The sequence below is a fragment of the Sminthopsis crassicaudata genome, chromosome 4 (genome assembly GCF_048593235.1).
Source record: "Sminthopsis crassicaudata isolate SCR6 chromosome 4, ASM4859323v1, whole genome shotgun sequence".
Lineage (NCBI taxonomy): Eukaryota > Metazoa > Chordata > Mammalia > Dasyuromorphia > Dasyuridae > Sminthopsis > Sminthopsis crassicaudata.
Genome location: NC_133620.1, coordinates 70,576,338 through 70,596,334, shown reverse-complemented (window position 1 = coordinate 70,596,334; position 19,997 = coordinate 70,576,338). Strand labels below are relative to the sequence as shown.

Sequence of the window (19,997 nt, the reverse complement as noted above, 5' to 3'; positions counted from 1 at the left end):
TTTTATAGTTGGGGAAACTGAGACATTCATAGACTCACCCATAGTCATATGGATAGTAAGTAGTATGCTTAAGAATCAAATTCAGACTTCATGACTTTTGACCCAAAGCTCTTTTTACTAAACTGTGCTACCTCCAATTACTAGAGTTTATGGGTTTAACTCCATTCACCTCCTCTTTAGCCTGCTCAACTTGTCAGGTTCGAGATATGGAGGTACAAATCTTTTACAAACTCCATTGTTTTGGTTTATTGAACTCTAATGCAGCCAAGGGATCCTCAATCAAGAAAAAGAAGAAAACAAAGTTGTTTTTGTTTGTTTATTTGTTTACACTTTATACAGGTTTATTTAGGAGGTTTCAGTATGTGGATCAGATTTTTTTCATCTCTTGGCCTCAATATTCTAGAAATATGCATATATACTCCATGATACTCATCCTATTCAAATCTTGTTTCATGGACAACCCTGTTCATTTGGCATTTTAAAAGACTTATTAGAAAGAGAGCTAGGACAAAAACTGATTCTCTGAATGGAAAAGCAATCCAAAGTTTAAGAATAGGTTGACATAATTTTCATGAGCAATAGCTGAGATATTTTGTAAAGTCCAGAAGATAACTAGGGGTCTATAGACTCTCCATGTGGCTTTCATTATAGTCACTTTCTCCTCATCACTGATTCCTCATTAAGCTTATTTCCAAGACAGATGAGATGACACAGTCAGGTATCCTGAGAAGTTATGCCCATTAATCTCCTTTGTCTCAGCACAAAGTCAGAGGAAGTCGATCACAAATTGAAGTTAAAGTCTTGAAGAACACTATTCTTATATGCTCACTCCTGGAAATTTCCAATACATTCTCAGCTAGAATCCAAAATTCTGAGTGAATGAAATATCTTACTGCAAAAATGAATTCTTAATATTTTGGTCTCTTCAACAGAGCTGAATAACTAGATGAACAGTCTGGCTTTATGGAAAATAAAGTCTTCTTTGAAAGGTAGAATACGTTACTCAATTTCCCCAGGTGATCAAATTAAGCCAGTTTTACCATGCTTAAAGATGAAGGCTACTGGGAAATTATCTAACAGGACAGTTTACATGGTACTATCAAAGAAAAATTAGATGTTTAATGACACTATTAGCCATAGTCTATAAGAGTTTATATTAATACTTCAGTCATGAATATTCACTTCTTTCATATGCCCACATATGTATACATGGGCATCAAGATAAAACTTGTTGTTTGTACTTTACTTGACCTTTAACATCCCTTTAAATGCTGATTATTTGCTCCCTGTTGAAAGCAATTCACTGAATTACTATTACTACTTCTGATGCATTCAATAGACTCCATCAATTTCAGAGACATGGGCAATGAAAATTTCTAGGAAAATGGCATATTTCAATGAAAAGAATATAAGAAAAGCTAACATGGGGATTCCAGTTTCTCCTGGCAGCAAGACACAGATTGACTCATACTTTTCTTTCTTGGCTGGGGATTGTATGATGAAAGGCCAAACACAGCAGCTCTGATCCAAAAACATCTTATATGCTAGTGAGCCCTTCATTATAATGGTCAGTGGCAATAGAAATTTCTAGTACTGTGTGTGGGATATCAAATGTAACTATAGCTGATGGCAAGAATTCAAAGGGGCTTTTCAGGGCAAAGAATTCAACATTTTTTTGGTTAATGAAAAATTGTATGCTTCCTGACCTTTCCTTTATGCTGCTAGTCCAGATCTGTATACCTTAAATTTACTTAGTCTACTGATTGTCCTTAAAATGAATTAGTCCAAAGGAACAAGGCAGCAAAGAAACAAATTAGGAAGTAGTAAGCCATCTAGGGTTAAGAAATAAAATGGTTTGGACATACTGTGACTCAGCATTTGTCATTATAATATTTTCCCTGTGCTAATCTTGAAGTTCCCAATATCTTCCCTTCTATTTGCAAAAACACATGTTTATTTACATGGGCCTTATACATATAAAATCTTAGTATAATTGAGGTCTGAGATTATAAACAGCGTCATCCTTATTGCATATGAGCTCATAGGCTCTTGAACTACAACCTGACATCATAATTAGATGACTCACCCAATATTTAGTAACTTCTGAGTGTAGTGGATCAAGTTGGGGGAGGAAAGGTAAAGAAAAATTTCAGATGTGCAGATACCCAGATATACCAAGGCTGTTGCCATCACTTTCTTCTCACCCAAAAGGCTGGAGACAAGCATGGATGGCAGTGGGATTCAAAGAAGGAAGAGAAAGCATTTCTGTCACCTTGGCATAAAATAATTTGAAAATAGAAGAACTTCATTAAAAAAGAAAGGAAGAGAAAACTTTCAAAGAACCAGTCATCAGACTTTTCTCTTAAAACCACAACAGAACATTTATAGTCTTTGAACACTCTGCATCTCCATGAGGCTCAGACAATGCTAGTTAGGACACCTTTGTTGTTGCTCATCCTTAGTTTTTGAAGAGGACCAATGACATCATGGGGTGATGTCTTGAGCATGAATCAGATTTAAGAGTGTGGGAGAATGGTGCCCAGCCAGTGCAAAACCTCTATCCACTTCATAGAGGAGATATTAGCTTTGGTGAAAGGAGACACAAGTATTCTTATAAATGCTTTATAATGTAAAAAGTAGACTGGGAAGAAACACAAAACTTGTAGCACGAATAGTCTTTCTACCTTCTGATTCCCCCAACAAACACACACTTAGAGAATATTGCTTCTTCCCAACCCCATCCCCAATCATGGGGCTGATAGAGTTCCATGCATAGGGATATTAGCAAGTTTACATTATAAAGAGCTCTCTTTGATGTAGAGAGGCAGAGAAAGGTTTCTCTATAACCACTATATTAAACATATATGTTTGTGGAAAACATACATGAAGACATGTGGACCCCTTATGATGTAAGCCTCTGAAGTTTTTGAAATTGGCAGATAGAGCAAATCCCATTGAGAATTCAGCTAGAAGTCACACATTCCTGCTGAGGAATAATGACTTTTCTGGAAACTTAATGGCAGTCTTTTGGAAGACTAGTTAGAAGAGATTCTAGGTAGCTGGGTGGCAGTGTTGCTAAGTGTTTTGATGTTGTGCCTCTGCTTATATCATTGCTTTCAAGACTGACCCAAAACTCACCAAGTTATGGCCTTCCCAGGAATATAAAAAGGACAGAGTTCAAAGGTACAACAATATTTCTAGGATGGAGACAGACTTAGGAACAAGGCTGTTAGAATCATACATACAATTAGGACTGTATTGAGTTAGAATACAGGAATGGGAGTTGGATTCTTAGGGAGACACACATTTGAAATGCCACCAGAAAAATTTCCAATTGACCCAATGCTCCTAAAATTCAGTTCTCCAAATAGGAGACAAATAAAATGATTTTCTTTAACATTCTGTTTCTATGTCTCTCTACAAAGAAATGGGAATAGCCAATTATACCAAGATACCAAGAGAGCTGAATTCTCTGGTGCTCTTAATGAAAAATAAGGAAGGAGGAATGGAGGAAAAAGGAAGGAGTAAGAGAAGGGAAAGGAGAGCATAGCAGAAATTCAAAGCACCAGAGCATGAATATGAACAAGAAAAGTGAGTAATTTGTGAGTAAGAGAGAGAGAGTTACCTGGGAATTATCAATGGAGAAAGAGGGAAGAGGAAAGAAGAGTATGAGGTAGTTCAGTGAGCAGATGAAAGGGGAAAAGGAGCAAGGGAGCTGGATAGTATGGATTGATAGCGAAAAGGAAAAAGTAAATAGAAGAGAATGAACAAATACTATTCATATCTCAATGAAAGAAAGAAAAGGGAGAATGTTCAGAAGGTGACACACTAAAGGCAAGTGATGGATTATAACTCATAATCCATCAAGTGAGCTTGAGCCCCGGACCCTAGTGGATCCCTGTGGCCCCCTGCACTGTACCTGAACTGAGGACCAACAGAGAGACTTCAGGCTTCAGGGCTGTTATTCCCTCCCCTGCCACCAACTCTAAAGCCATCACCGCCATGTTTCAAAGGGCACAAAGAAAGAACAAGACACATGACAAACCCACAGCACATGGTGGCTCTGTATCAGCTCTCCTGAGGAGAGACAGGGTGATATGAACACTGGTCATGCAGAGGGCTCCCTCTGAAACTGACCCTCCCATCCCCAGTTCCCTTTGACTCACTCTACAGTCATACATTTCAATTTATATATAGGACATGTTATATTTTCAAACAATAGAAAAAGATCCAAAGTGTCAGCTATTAGATATCAAAGTATGGTAATGTTAAATAATTTACACAGAACCACATCTTTTTTTGTGCAAACAGAAGATCATTTCTGTATCCAGACTTCATGTAATAATGTAAAATTGCTCTTAAAGGTAGCCATAAGTATCTTAATTTTTGCCCCTTCTTTAAATTGAATTTTCCCATTGTACTCTATTTCTTTAAAAATTAAATTTTTTTCTGAGCCAGAATATGATAGAAGAGTATGTTTTAGTGAATAATATAAGCAAAGGATTTGCATATTTGATGGAGAAGGGTTGGGGATCCTACTTTTATGTTTCACTCTAAAAGTATATCAATAGACTTTAATTCAGAATTATAGCAGAATGATATTTTAAAAAATCTTGAAGACAAAGGTCCTTAACCCCTTTTGGGGTCATAAGCTTCTTTAACACTGTTGGAGCATATTCATTTTCAGTATAATAATGTATGAAATATATAGGATCACAAAGGAAAACAATCATACTGAAATAGTTATTGAACTATTATAAACAGAAAAAGAAAAACATACACACACAAAACAAACAAATTCATGGACCTCAGGTTAAAAACTCTTGTTTTAAGGGAATACCAGAAGGCAGGTACTGTGCTTCTTCAGTAGAAAAGTGAAAGGAGCTAAGAGAGAGAATCAGTGAATAGCACTGGTAAGGATATTGGCCTTTGAATTCAGAAGATGAGGTATGAGCTTTGGTTCTGCCACTAACTACCTGAATAAATGTGTGCAAATTATTTACCCTCACTGAGTTCACTTAGATTTATAATTAGAGGCCTAAACTAAGTTTACTTCTAGTTCTAACAGTCTATGATTCTAAGCCTATGCCAGAGATCACCATGCTATATAAAGAAGAGTGTAGAGATTTAGAGAAAAATAGGAATTTCAATGGAATTCCTTAGGAACCACTCATCTACATGTTGCAAAGGAATTTATATGGGGGTGACAACTGATTCCAGGAAATATAGAAAAATTCAATTATTTTAACTGCTGATCTAGCTGATACTAATAGCTCAGGTTGTCTTTAGCAGGCCAAGGGAGATATAATGAATGCTGAATTACATTTTTTAAATTCTGGGAGCCCATTTTCCCTTTGGCTTAGCTCTTTAGTCTAAAACATTCCCTATGAAGGAAAGAGTGTAAAATAATAGCTTCAAGAATATGGATGGAGTGCAGAAGTGTAGGTTCTTCTACTTATTGTAAAACCTTGGGCACTTTGCCCCTCTAGACCTCAGTTTCCGCATCTTAAAGAGTTTGATCTGAGTTCTAAAATCCATTCCAAATTTAAATCTTGTGAGATAGAAGATCTAGATACACCTGGTATTTAGAGTACCTCCATCCTTCCAGAGATCCAGTTTCATGATCTGATTGTTATCTCCAACTTCTTACTCTCACTTACCTTATACATGACTTTTCACTTGTTTTCCCCCATGCCAAGAATGTTCTCCTTCCTCACCATGTTTCTTTGACTCTCTGGCTTCTTTCAAGAAGATCAGATTTCATCCTCTGCAGGAAGCCATTCCCAGTCTCTCCAGGTCCTTATCTACTACAGCTTTCCCTTCTAGGATTACCTTCTATCTATTCTGTACGTGAGCTCCTTGAGAATAGGTACTGGTTTTTTCTTTCTTTCTTTGCCCAATTTGTAACATTATACTTATGCATGATAAGTGGTTAATACATACTTATTGATTGACTAATTGGAAAAGGGATCTAGGGATAGAAAGGGATTTCTATTTCACCTACTTTTTACAAATGAGAAATTTGTGATCTCCATGAGTGTCTGATCTTAAATCCACGTCCTCAGACTTTTGGTCCAATAGTTTTTCCAGTGAACTAAAATGATTCCATTTAGAAACATGTTTTTTTTTCCTGACCCCCTTTGCTGAAAGGACTCTAGAATAGTAATTAAATGGACTTTTCCTTGACCAGTAAACTGTGAGTTAGTACTTCTGGGGAAGGAGTGAGTTGAGAACTGAAATGTGGGTAAGTTACTTAGTAATGTGAATCTTGAGGTGAAGGAATGTTGTTGGTGAATGGTGGTAGAGCATTAACTGGAACTGACCTTGGACAATAAACACCAATGGACAGAGACAGGTTCTTTGTTACCTGGGTCTGAGATTCATTCTCCAGATGACAATATAGAAAGGGTCTGACTAGCATGTGGAGCTGCATCCTCATGTGGTGGCCCCTTGCCACCAAGAGAATCCCAGAAAGTATAGATGCTTTCAAACTAAGAAAATGAACCAAAGTAACCTCCAGCCTGATGAATTATTCAATAGTTAAATCACTGAGGTCATCAATTCCTCCTAATGTGGGGACTGTCCTAAGTTAGAGCTATTTCTTAGCTTGAGTAAAAGCTCAACCACAGAGTTCATATTGCTATACTAATTTAACTTTCTATAGTATTATGTTTATATTAACTTTGTCATGTTAAGTAGTGTAAGTATTATTATGCTCATTTTAGGGATGATGATTCTGAGGCTCAGGATTATACAATGAGAAAGTGGTGAAGCTAAGAATTGAACTCAGATCTTTTGCCTGTGAGGTCCTATAGTAAACTACTGTACGTAAGTAATTGACTCTAAGGTAGAGGTGAGGGTATTAGAAAAACATGTGCTTCATTAACAGAAATTTCTGAGGCTGAATGCAGGTTTGGAGATCAGAAAATGAACATCAGATATGCAAAATTGGATAGAAGAGCCAATCTTTCTCACTCTTTAAATCCGAAGAGGGAAAAACTAAAGAATTCTTATGAGTCTAAGGTAGAAGGAACCTTCTAGTCAAATGTGCACCCCAGAAATATGCTATTTCATTATAATAGTCTTGTCAAGTAGTCATTTAGCCTCTGCTTGAAACTCTAGTAAAAGGGAATTTATGGGATATTGAAAAAGGATATTTCACTTTTTGATGCCTCTAATTATTTCAGAACTTTGGTGTATTCATTAATTCAGAGATTCAGACATAAGAGATCTTGTCTGACCTCCCCATTTTACAGACATCTTCTCATATTGAATCAAGTTATTTTTTCCTTCTTCCATATTAGCCCTTCAAATACCTGAAGCAGCTATATATTCTGTTCCTCCTTCTTTCATGAAGGAAAGCTATAGAAGGGTCTATGCAGGGGTTCTCAAACTACAGCCGACAAGCCAGACGCAGCCCGCTGAGGACATTTATGCGGCCCACCAGGTTATGGCAAATGGGCTGAGGGGCAGAGACAGAGTGAGAGCTTTTGTTTTTACTATAGTCCGGCCCTCCAACAGACTGAAGGACAGTGAACTGGCCCCTATTTAAAAAGTTTGAGGACCACTGATCTATAGCATCCTCACAATGCTCCACTGGATAAGTTCTAACTTGTTGGTGCACTACCTAAAGTATGACTCTCATGACTTATTATGATATTCCAAATGTGATTTGTTCATAGAAGAGTATTGTTGGTCTATCATATCTTTCATCTTGGACTTTATGCTTCCATAGCAGACTATAGTGAAAAAAGTGATATTAAATGTCATCTACTCTTTCTATTTCATGGTCATCTCTTGACATAGAGTTATGGAGGGGTGTTAACCCCTGGTTCCCAGGTATAGCCCAGAAAATCATAGGATCATAGATTCATAGGAAGGACTTTAGAGGTCATCCAGTCCAATGCTTATTGGATTATCTAAAGTCTAGAAAATTTAGAAACTAGCCCATCCTTGATATAGTGAGAATCAAAGTCAGAATTTGATTCTTCTGACTCTAAATCCCACCCAACTAGCTTCCATTAAGGAGGAGAATTCAATGTTAGAATTCAGCATCAATGGGTTAAAGAAATCATTTATTACTAAAACTAAACAGTTTTTTTTGGAGGAAATAATATTTCAGGACCTTGATGAACATTGTTCAATCTCTTGGTAATCCTACTTCCCGACTTCTAAATTAATTGCCAATGCAAGTTGTGGGAGGTTTTCTTTTCAAGAGATAATAAAAAAAAACCAATCAGGATGCTCAAATATTTAGTTAGTTTTTGATTGAAGGGCTTCTTTAGTAAAGCCAAACCAATTAGCTGCCAAGATAGTCCATTCTATTTCTGGATAGCTCAACTTTCCTCATGCCTAGCCTAACTTTGTCTCTCTATGTGTCATCTACTTTCGCTCCAAATTATTCTTATAACTTTTTCGATTTTTAAGAATCACAGGGTTTTAAAAGGACCATGAAAGGTTTTCAAGTCAGCTGGAAGTTGTGTGAAGGTTCAGTTAGGAACAGAGTAAACAAGATCACATAAGAATCATTTTGTGAACAGAGAACCCTTCTTGTTTTGAGATCAGAAGATTCTTCTTCTGATCCCACCTCCCAGAAAGGAAAGCAGGGAAATGACCCAAAAAGGAAAAAAGTCACTTACGACAAAGCAAAGGCCACCAATGCCCCAACTACCACCACAAAGTCCAAGATATTCCACAGGTCTCGGAAGTAAGAGCCATCTTGTAGAATCAGGCCCTGGTCTATCATCTGCAAGGAAGAATTGTGAAATTCACTGAATAAATTCAAGCTGGTCCTGAAATGAGCAGGGTAAAGTGTGATACTTGTCTTGACTCTTGGGCTATTAGATCATGTCTTCAGTTCTCTCGGCAAATGATTAGCAGGAGATCTGTGAGTATACTAAAGACAAGGAAAGAGAAAGTATGGGGAGGGATTCTAACCTTAAATCCAAGTTAGCTTAGAGAGGGAACATAACCAGAATCCTTGACTGCTCTTATCTTGTTCTTTCATTTATTAATGCCCTGAAACCACTGATTCCCAGGCTTGAAAAACCTGATAGGCAGCAGCCTAGATATTAAGTAAATAAAGACCAATTTGGAAGTGGATATGTATATATATATATATATATATATATATATATATATATACATACATATATATAGTGATAATAACTCTGTACTTCCTCCAACTTTAGGGATTATAGATGGGTGACTAAAGGAAAAAAAGAATAATTGTCCCTTGCCACATAGTATTTAGTAATCATGTGTTGATTGATACATTGATAGTTGTAGTTGGATAAAGTTTCAAATCAAGTAGGTTTTGTCTATTTTGCTATTACACCTCTTTGAAAAAGATATCTAAGGCACCAGTAATCTAGAGGAAAGTATGTATCCATTTAAACTCCATGCACAAATACTACCAAAAAAACAATGCCTTGCAACTTTCAGATTTGGCTCTATCTGAAGTACAGGTGAAGTATGAGGAACTCTTGGCAAACTGAGACTGGCCCATAACATAACTACTGAGAACCCTCTAAATGGCTGCCAACCTTTTCAGAGATTCATTTTTCTACATTTACCCAAGAAAGGGAGCTTGGGTACAAAGATTCTTGGATCAAAGATAACTTGGACATGTGATACAGACATTGCCAAGGGAAAAAAGATACTCACTCCTATGTTGTCTTGACTATGAATACTGTACCTGTATTGTCTCACATAAGTGTCTCTCTATTCTTTTTAATTACCTATAAGGACATATATTTTTATTGCCCTTCATTTCCTCTTAAGTGGTTCCCTAATCCCTTTCTTTTATCTTCTTGGCAAAGGCACAAAATGTGTCCACTCCTATGTCAAGAAGGTTCTCTGGAATTCCACACAGTTACTTATACATAAAATGAATATCAATGGCAGAGATGTGATTAAGAGGGTCACTATCAGTCCCTTCATTGGTCACCACAATCAAGGAGGGTTCAGTATTAGAAGAACATGGGGTCTAAGCTCAAGCCCAGAACTTGACTTCCATTTCATCTACCCATTTACCACTACTTAACCCCAAGGAAGTTTCCCCTTTCTTTCAAGATTCTCACCTTTATGACCATCTCAAAGGTGAATACGCCAGTGAAAACATAGTCAAAATACCTCAGGACCTGCAAAACAAAGCAGTAAAAATTTAGGAGCAGTGATAAGGTTTGATCCCCAGCATAGAAAGACTCACCTATAGCTACTTACATATCCCATATCCATCCACACACATACCTTCAAACATAGTACATACTTGTACTATGGAACGCTGGTTCAAAATTCCTGCCTTACAAAAAGAAATCAAAATAAAATAGCATAGTCTTTCCTGGGGCCGTGAAAACCTAAGACTTGTCCTTGGCTAATATTATTTTTTCTTCTCATCCAGAAATTCAGAATTGGAAGTAACTTCAGAAACCATTTAATCCAATCTATAACTCAACAGGAATGTTCCCTACAACATACCTGAGAAGTGATCAACATTTGCTTGAAGACCTCTAAGGATAGAAAACCCATTATGCCTCCCAATCCAGCCTTTTCCATTTATAAATAACTCTAATTGTTAAAAAAAATCTTTCCCTTTCATTAAGCTTAAATTGCCTCCTTGAAACTTAAACTCTTGTTCCTAGTTCTGCCCTCTGAGACCAAGTAGAATGAATCTAATTCCTCTTTAAATACTTCTAGCTGTTAATGTTTTAGAAATTTCATATAAAATCCTTTATATACTTCAAATATGATAGCCCTTCAAATACTTGACTACAGCAGCTACATATACTTTTCCCTGTCTTCTTTTCTTTAAGCTAAAACAATTTTACTTCCTTCTTCTGGTCTTTCATTTCCTTGAGACCCTTTGCTATTTTTTCCACCTCTGAAACCAGTATCCAGAGATGAATACCATACTCTAAAAATATCTAAATGTGGTCTGACTAGAACAGAGGATATTAGAGATATGCCTTCCTTAATCTTGGATATGATGCTTTTTTTAATGCAACATAAGATTGATTGTCTTCCCTATTTTGATTGTTGATTTGTATTGGAATTGAGCCTACTAAAAGGCCCAAGTCTTTTTTAGATGAACTCTTATCAATCTACAGGTTTCCCATTTTGTATTCATAAAGTTGTTTGTTTGAATCCAAATTTAAGACTTTACATTTATCTCTAACAAATATAAAGATCAAATATTACATCTGATGTAATAATCTAGCCTATCAATATCTTTTTGCATCCTGGATGCAATAGGTTGCTTATCTCTCCTGAATCTGGGTCATCTGCAAAACTTATAAGCATACTATCTATCTCTTTATCCAATTCATTAATGAAAATGTTAAATAGTGATGGTTCAAGTGCAGATTACCAGAACATTCTGTTGGATATCTGTCATGTAAGGAAATTAGTGTAATTTAACTATACTGTTTTCTATCTCTCTTTTCCATCAGAGTAACCAAAGATATTTTATCAAATGCCATAAATCTGGATATTTATAAAATTCTCTTTATTTACCTAATAATTCCATTATTAAAGGAAATGGGATTAGGTTGACAGACTTGATTCTTGATGATGTAATGCTGGATCTTTGCCATAACTTCCTCTTCTAGATATTCATTAACCATTTCTTTAATAGTATATTCTAGAAAAGGAATTCCTCATTTTTTTTACTGTATTTTTCCTCCAACTCCTCCATCTCTATTATAGACCTTTTTGTCTATCTAAAAGGACTTCTTAGAATAATGTTTAAATGTGTAAAATGAAATGAAATGAAATAAAATGCATAAGACTACAAAGAAAACAAACACATTGGAATAATTTATACAAATATATATTTATATATTAAATATGTGATATGTTAAATATATACTAATATATATCAAATACAAATGAGTATTAAATATATACTTGTGTGTTTCTGTATATTTGTGTTTAAAGTTCATTGAACTTAAGAACCTTTGTTCTAGAATTTTCCTAAGAATCCAAATCAAGTTTAGTATCCTATAGTTTGCAAACACCATTCTAAGTGATCTGCTCCACAGTTCTAGTAATTCTGAAGTTCTTATAATCTTGCACAGGTTCCTGTAATTAATTCTTCAATCATACCTAGTCATTCTTTTACTACCCTATCATGTTCCTTGACCTAATAGTCTTAAGGACCTAAGGATCTAATGACCTTCTGATCATCAGACCTGAATTTATTAAAGACAGCTTGGTGATGTATAAGTGAAAATAAAACTTTCCTTTCCGTTGTTTTTGGTTTTCGTTACCAAGTTCAGCACATAATGTGTTCAAAATATTTAACACTATTATTACATATTATATCATCATGAAGCAGATTACCTCTATTATCTATCCATCTTTTATACATATGTCTTCAAAGGCTAAATTAGTCAAAGCATTCTCTATGCATCAACATTGATCTCTTTAGATAACTTCTTTTCCTCGTCATTGGAATTGTTTCTTTTTCTGTCTTTGGAATGTAATGTTTAAGAACTTACCATTCTCTTTTGATCTAATATTCAGTATTAGAATTTCTATCTTTTTATTTCTCTAAGGTTTCAAAGTTTGTTCTTCCAAAGCTAATATAGACATATATATATATATATATATATATATATATATATATATATATATATATATTGGCATTTTATGCAGAATTCCTTTCCATCTTCGGTGGTTATTTATTCCCAAGATTTCCATTATTTGTATCCCAACAACAAGTTCCTTCATGTTGATAAAAATCAGATTCAGAGATTTCCCTTGAATAGTTCAACTTTTTGAAGGATGAAATTATCATTAAGCCATGTGAAAAAAAAAACTACTAGAAGTATTTTAGTGTATATAGGAGAACTCTTCTTATTAATGATTTCTTTAGAGTATATGTCTAATAGAGGAATATCTGAGTCAAAGGGAGGGGACTTTTAGTCACTTTATTTGTATAATTGCCAATTATTCTGATTTGCAGTTTAACCAACAATGTACTAGTGTTCCTATCTTTACACCTTTAATGCCTCCAACATTGACTTTTTCCATCTTTTGTCACTATTGTTGGTTTTTCTGTATATAATTTTCATAATTCTGCATAAAATGCCAATTTTCTAGGTATAATAAAAATATGTGGTATGAAAAAATTAATTTAGAACATTCTTTTAAATAGTTATAAATAGTTTATAATTTTATTCAATATCTTCACTTCTTAACCTAGATGTATTTATTTTGTTTGAGTAGAAGTTTTTCAGTTTCATGGTACCAAAAGTTTATACTTTATCTTGGGTAATTGCCTTTGTATCTTATTTCAATGAGAATATATTTACCCATAGCATGAAAAATTATGAGCTGCTTCTTTCTATTAATGTATGATCTTTATATTCAGGTCAGTTTCCATTTTGAGTCATGGTCTATGGTATAAAATGATGGTTTAATTTTATTTTCTGCCAAAATGCTTCCCATTTTCCCTAGAAGTTTCTGTCAACAAGGGAGTTCCTTTCCCAAGCCATCTGTATTTCTGGTTTATCAAACACTAGATGGTTTCTATTCTCTGTTCCCTTTTAAATAAATCAAGTCTTTCTAGAACTATTGTCTAATCACAGATCTCATCTTTATCTGGCCCCTTGCATTAGAATCTATATAATTCATCTTGTTTGATACACTTGGTGCATTTGAATTGTGTGTCCTGTGAGTTTCTGGCTGCCCCTACTACTACTTTCCTCCAATAATCCTCCTCTCTGTTGTATTTAACTTGGTATACATTTATAGAAATTTTCTCCTTTCCTTTTTTCTTTAAAAAGATTGTTTGATTAAATCTGACATACTCCAGACAAATATGTTCTTATCAGTCCTAGTGAGATACATTCTGTCCTTACCAGAAGTCTATTATTCTTATGTTTTACTCTGTGGTCAAAAAATTCAAATTCTGTTCTCAGACACCATATTTATAAGTAGTCCTTCACTGTCTTTTTCTTCTAAAGGCCTTAGTTTAGATCAGAGAAAGTGACAGAAGCATTGTCTTTGCTACTGAGGTCTTCAGGTTCTTGTTCAAAACTTACTAATATTTAGTAATGCTTTCTCAATTTTTTCTTGCAGCAATATGTGTGGTCCCATGAATCATTGCTAAGAGGTAGTAGTCATCCAGTCTGATAAGTGCCAAACAGTGAGTTGCAACTCATAACTAGGTTACATTCTCTGGGAAGACTACTTTCTTCCTACTGTTGTTTTCATATCAACATAAATGTATGTAAATACCTCTCAGCAAAAGTAACCAAGCATTCCCACTTGTTTCTTCTTATTTTGACCCTTATTGGATGATTCTCCCTTGACAGACCTATATACCTATATCAACATTCCTTCAGAATAATCAGCTATTTTCTTCTCAGAGTAGACATACCTGCCTCTTAAGTTCAAATAGTTTCTTCCCTTTTCTTTGTGACAACTTAAAATTTTTATAACCTCCTTAAACATTTGGTCTCCTTTGTTTTTTCATAGCCTTTTTTCTTCAACATTTTCATATTGTAATCTATTTCTTTTTAAAAGAACATTTCATTCTCCAAGGCATTACTTTCTTGGGTATGAAATGACTCACCTTCATTATCTCCTCCAATCCTGTCTAGCTAAAGTCCCTGGGATCTATATCATTTATAATTTCTGACTTATTCTTTTCTATCTTCAGATGTTTAGATATACACACATATTCCTGTGCTGGACTCATGTCTTGCCCCACTGATGATCAACTTGTTTCCTCCAAATATCTAAAAGCTCTGTTTTGCAGCCTAATCGCAAAAAAAAAAAAAAAAAAGAATAACATCAGTGAAATAATAAGGAGCTATAAGCCCTAGCTTTCTCAACATCCTGCTGTGATTAAAGGAGATGACAAAGACCAGGGATAGAAAAAGTCCTCAATACCTTATTCCCACTGAGTAATCTTCTAAATTGTAAAACCTTTCCCTTTTATATGTCCCCCAGGGATTCCAGAAAGGGGTACATAGTGAGAAGGAAAGGAAAGAAGGAGACGATAGGAGAGAAAAGTGAAGATCAAGGAAGGAAGCTCAAGTTGGGGAAAAGGTTGGAGAGCAGTTCACATTCACCTACTTTGTTCCGTTCTGAGTTGGTCAAGACTGGATCCTCAGCAGCCAGGGCAATGCTGCTGGCTGCAATAACCAAAAGGATGCACATCTCAAAGTAGCGTAGATTCACAATGTAGTGGCATGCCCTTCGAATCCTGTGGGATAACCAAATCACCAATGAGCTGGCACTTCACTCTAACCCTCCCCCTTAGTTCCCCAGATGCTAGGCTCCTTCCTTGGGCTGGACTTTTGCCAACACAAGGCACATGGGAATGCAATTTAATTTCCCAGGCACCACTGTTGATTTAATACCCCAATGGGGAAGACAATCAGATTGGTTAAAGGCTACAGTAAACAAGCCAATAAACAAATTACATGTAAGCATGTCTGAGTCTTCTTAAACATCTGAAGCCAGTGAATAAACTCAGAACATCTAGATGTACTGACCCCCACTTATTCTTGATATATTCCTCTTAATGTATTTCTTATTCTTTCTTGCCTCTAAGCACTAACTAGGTTGATCCATAGTCTATAAATTGTTTAATTCTACAAGTCAACTAATAGACAACATACCATTTTCTCACATTTCAGAAGGTTGAAGACAGTGGGTCACTCTTTATTTGAAAAGTCTAGAAAAGTCCAAGTCTTTGCCTCCTCTCAATTTTTCCCTCCCCATCTTATTCCCATATAACTGTTCCTGAGCACACTAAAAGAAAGAAAGTAAAGCAGGGTATCTCACGGGTTAGTGGTGCTGAAGATGAACATGGAGCTATGGGGCACCATTGCTTTGCCTGTGCTTGAGCTCTTTTCCTTCTTTCGCTTTTTCTCAATTTCTTCTCCATCCTCTTTAATCTCTGCCTCCTTCAAGGGGCTAGCTTCTCCATCTGTCTTATTGCTAACTGCAAGAGAAATAAACAGAATCATTTGCAAACTACACTACCTTCCAAAAAAGCATTGATCAGGATGATAAGCATTTGGGCAAAGGTAGGGAGGAAGGAAACCTCTATAAGTCACTGAACAAAAATGAAACTGAGGCATGTACTAAAATTTTTACTCTGGCTGCCTCTTAGTCTTCTACCTGTCATTTGTAACCTTCTGTACCTCATGGAAAACTAGGAACAAGCAGGTTCCTAATCAAATTAGCCAAAAAGAGATTAACACTATCAGAATGGGATAGGCATCTGATTATCCAAAGTCATATAATCACAATGCTAAAATATTGTTATATCATATTAAGTTATATTATAATCCTCCTATCTTGGAGGATTTGGAAAGACTGGATAAGAACTTGTATGATTATGTCAGGATTCTATGAAGTTATATCATAGACAGATAATGTCTATATACTATATGATAAGCTATTGTATCCTGTCAAACAAGGTGTTAAATGACAAGAAATTATCAGAAAGGCTTTGTAATAATACAGCTCAATATTCCCTGATCTTCCCCTTAGTATTAATATCATATTCCTCATGGTATTAAGAATTGACTTCTAATGTCTTTAAGCACTATAATAGTAGATTCAGCACTGGATTCAGAATCAGGAAATCTGGTTTGAATTTCCAGATCAGTTGCTAATTAGATTTGTAATCTTAGGCAAGTTATATAATGTCTTGGGACTTAGGTTTCCTTATCTATAAAATGAGGGAATCGAACAAAATCACTTCCCAGGTCCTTCCTAAATCTAAATTATTTTTATTCTATAGACATTTAAAAAGGTCTTGCACATTCTCACTTACATCCCAATCCATAGCCTTCCACATACTTCTGCTTCCGTCCTTTTCTACTCGAGATAGCATTAGAATTAGATTGTGAGATTTCATATTCAAAACTTAAACTCCAAATCTCTCTCTTGGGAGATAAGACCAAGCATTCTTCTAATTTTTTTTAACTGGATGGAAATAGAAGACATGAGATCTGAAATCCTGTGAAATTCTTGTGCAATTTGTGAAGAATGGGAGATTTCACTTTTCTAAAATTCCTTGGAGGCGTCTACAGACTTATGGAATCATTAATTTAAAGCAGAAAGGAACTTTCAAGGCCATCTAGTCCAACCACCTCATTTTACAGATGAGGTGATCTATGAAGATGAAGTGACTTGCTCACTATTATTAAAGTATCAATTATCAAAGATGGCATTTGTTTCAACTCATTCTTTGATTCTATGTACTACACCATGAATAAGAAGCTGACATAAGAGGACAAAAAAGGAACAGAAGGAAAAAATATGAGTAAAGGAGAAATAATGTCAGTGAAAAAATTTATAAAGTAGAAAAGAATAAAGGAAGGAAAGAAATATAGGCACTCTGGAAATGGTCTAGTAATTATGGGAATTTAGAGTGTAGATTCTTAGGATGGGAGTATTTTGTTTCTGTATTTCTTTTTTCTGGGCTATTATGGTGATATCTGTCTCCTAACCTAGAGGATTTGGAAGAATGAACAAGAGATTACATGGCTATGTCAAGACTCTATGAAGTTTCCAGGGACAGCTATTTAAATCTAATTATAGAAACTGAGTCTCTAGTTGTCCTGACCTATATCTGGCCACTAGACACAGATGACTGTGGAGAAGAAAATGATACTGGTGACTTCTCACAGCTCTCCCTCACTTAAATCCAATTCACTTGTATGTCAGGGCATCACCTCCCTGATGCTATTGTTCTCTTTGAAAATAAAGGACAAGCAGCAATTCTAGATGTACATTGTTCCCATTCCTACTTCTCCAGGGATGAGAAGATCAGGAGAAAAGAGTAATAAACAGGGTCACATAGTGAAAAGCCTGCAACAGTAATGAATCAACAGGATAGGAGAATATACTCACTATGCACCACAGTGGAATCCACCAAGGTGCCCACATCAGGGATAGTAACGGCAACACTAGTGCTCTCCGTGCCCTTCTCCACGTTGGTTGTTATGGAAGAAAGGTCAGGCTCACTGCGACTGATAGCCCGGCCCACATCCAGCTGCACATCCTCTAGAAGTGCTTGTTCACTGGTCCCCTCCTGTTCCTGCTCTGTCAGGCTGATGTCCTTTCCTGTTTCTAGCTCTGGAGGAGAGAGGACTAAGGGGGTCCTCATTTCATCAGCAGATGTTGATAGCCCACAGCCTCCTGGAACCATAAGGCTGTTGGTTCTGAGAAGAAAAATGAAAGATAAAAAATGAAAAGGAGAAAGAAGTGTGGTGATTTGGTGGTTAAAATAGAAATGGAAGTTCATTTCTGGATGGGGAACCTTGGCAGAACAACCACAGATTCAAATTTTAGCAGGGAACTCATTGATCATCTAGCTAACCCATGCTTGAACAGCAATCTCTTGCATATCTCGAATGGGTCTTTCACTAGCCTCAAGGAACCCCATTTAGTTTTGTTCAGCTTACTTGTTAGGACATTCTTTCTTAGGCTAAAAATTATTTTCTGCTGACCATCACTCTTAGTTCTATTCTCTGAGTCAATAATTAATCCATCTTCTAAGTGACTATACTTCAAACACTTAACATCTATCAACATTTAATAATTAATAAAACATCTATCAAAGTGGTTCATTACCATCATTCTTTTTTTCCAGGCTGGACATTCTCAGCTCCTTTAGCCAATTCTTATATATTAAAAATGGCCTCCAATCCTGTCACAATTCTCATCTCCCTCTTCTAGATATAGTCTAGTTTGTTAATGTCCTTCTAACATTCCCAGAATGGGACTCAATCCTCTAGATGTGGTCCAATAGTGCAGAGTCCAGTGAAAACATCATATGCATTTTCTTGGGTACTTTGCTTCTCTTCCTTGTTTTCCTGATAGAGCACATTGACTGTCTACCTGCCATTACTCTTCTTTACCATGGAACCAACCCATTTCATATTTTGTGGTTGGGCAAAAATTTATGAGTAATGACTGGATAGAATTTAGGACTACAAAATGAAGATTTACTGACTCAATTTCCTCATCCATAAAATGGAAATAGTTGTAGCTCCTACTTCTCAGGGTTGTGGTGAAAACCCTTTATTTGACAGAAGAAAAAAATTGAAAATTAAAAAAATTGAGTGGCTTGTCAAAGTTCACACAAATGAAAAGTAGAAGAATTGGGATCCACAATGATGAGATATCAGAATCATTTGAATATTTATATTTCTTTTAATTGATTCTGAGATTACATAATGTTTTATAAAATGCCTTAACAATGAATTCATGAGTCTTTGAGTCTGGAGTCAGGGAAGAAGAAGAAGAAGTAGTTAGCATTTGAGGAGAAAGAAAATATAGATAGAACAAAAGAAAATCATAGGCTGTGGGGGGGAAATATTTGCTGAAAAACCAGATAAGAGATAGTAGTATTGGGTAGATGGTGATCCGCATTCCCTGATTTTCTCCACAAAGATTACTTCAACCACTTGTTAGGATTACTAGGTGAGAACTCAGGTAGGGGCTATTATTATGATGAAGAAACTGAGACAGATAACTATTAACTGATTAGCCTGATAGCTACTAAGTATATGAAGAAGGATTTGAATTTCTCCTGACTTCAAGTCCAATCTAAAAAGACAGGATGTAGACTTTAATATAGCATTTAGCCTTTCATCTTCATGATTTTTTTCCATTTGATTTCATTGAGGAATCAAGGAATTGAGTACTCAGCTTTCAACCTTCTTTTTCAATCCAACACCTCTCACTGAAGTAGGAGACTTCAAAATGCATTCAATTGTTCTTCCAAATTAAATTCATTACCTTCCCCTTCACTTTATCTCAGTTATATATAGACATGATCATACCCTTGATCTTATCATTAGTCCATGGAAGTGTACCACTTTCACCATAAAGAACTGTGACATTCCTTTCTCTTACCATAATCTTCTATCATTCCATCATTATTAATATCTCATTCTTCCTAAACATATTTTGCTTCCTCACAGTGATCATGAATTTCTCCAACCTCAGTGCTCTTCCAG

The 19,997-nt window shown here is 35.7% G+C and overlaps 1 protein-coding gene across 3 annotated transcripts in view; it reads right to left on the bottom strand.

Moving 5' to 3' along the window:
• CACNA1E (calcium voltage-gated channel subunit alpha1 E) overlaps window positions 1-19,997 on the bottom strand; it is a 616,215-nt gene that overhangs the window by 72,930 nt on the left and 523,288 nt on the right. For all 3 annotated transcript variants that reach the window (XM_074308523.1, XM_074308524.1, XM_074308525.1), the window contains 5 exons: window positions 17,884-18,194; window positions 15,802-15,961; window positions 15,088-15,217; window positions 10,083-10,142; window positions 8,640-8,746 (listed from right to left, as the gene is read on the bottom strand). In XM_074308523.1, the coding sequence (XP_074164624.1) occupies window positions 8,640-8,746; window positions 10,083-10,142; window positions 15,088-15,217; window positions 15,802-15,961; window positions 17,884-18,194 (768 nt within the window). The remainder of the gene's footprint in view (window positions 1-8,639; window positions 8,747-10,082; window positions 10,143-15,087; window positions 15,218-15,801; window positions 15,962-17,883; window positions 18,195-19,997) is intronic.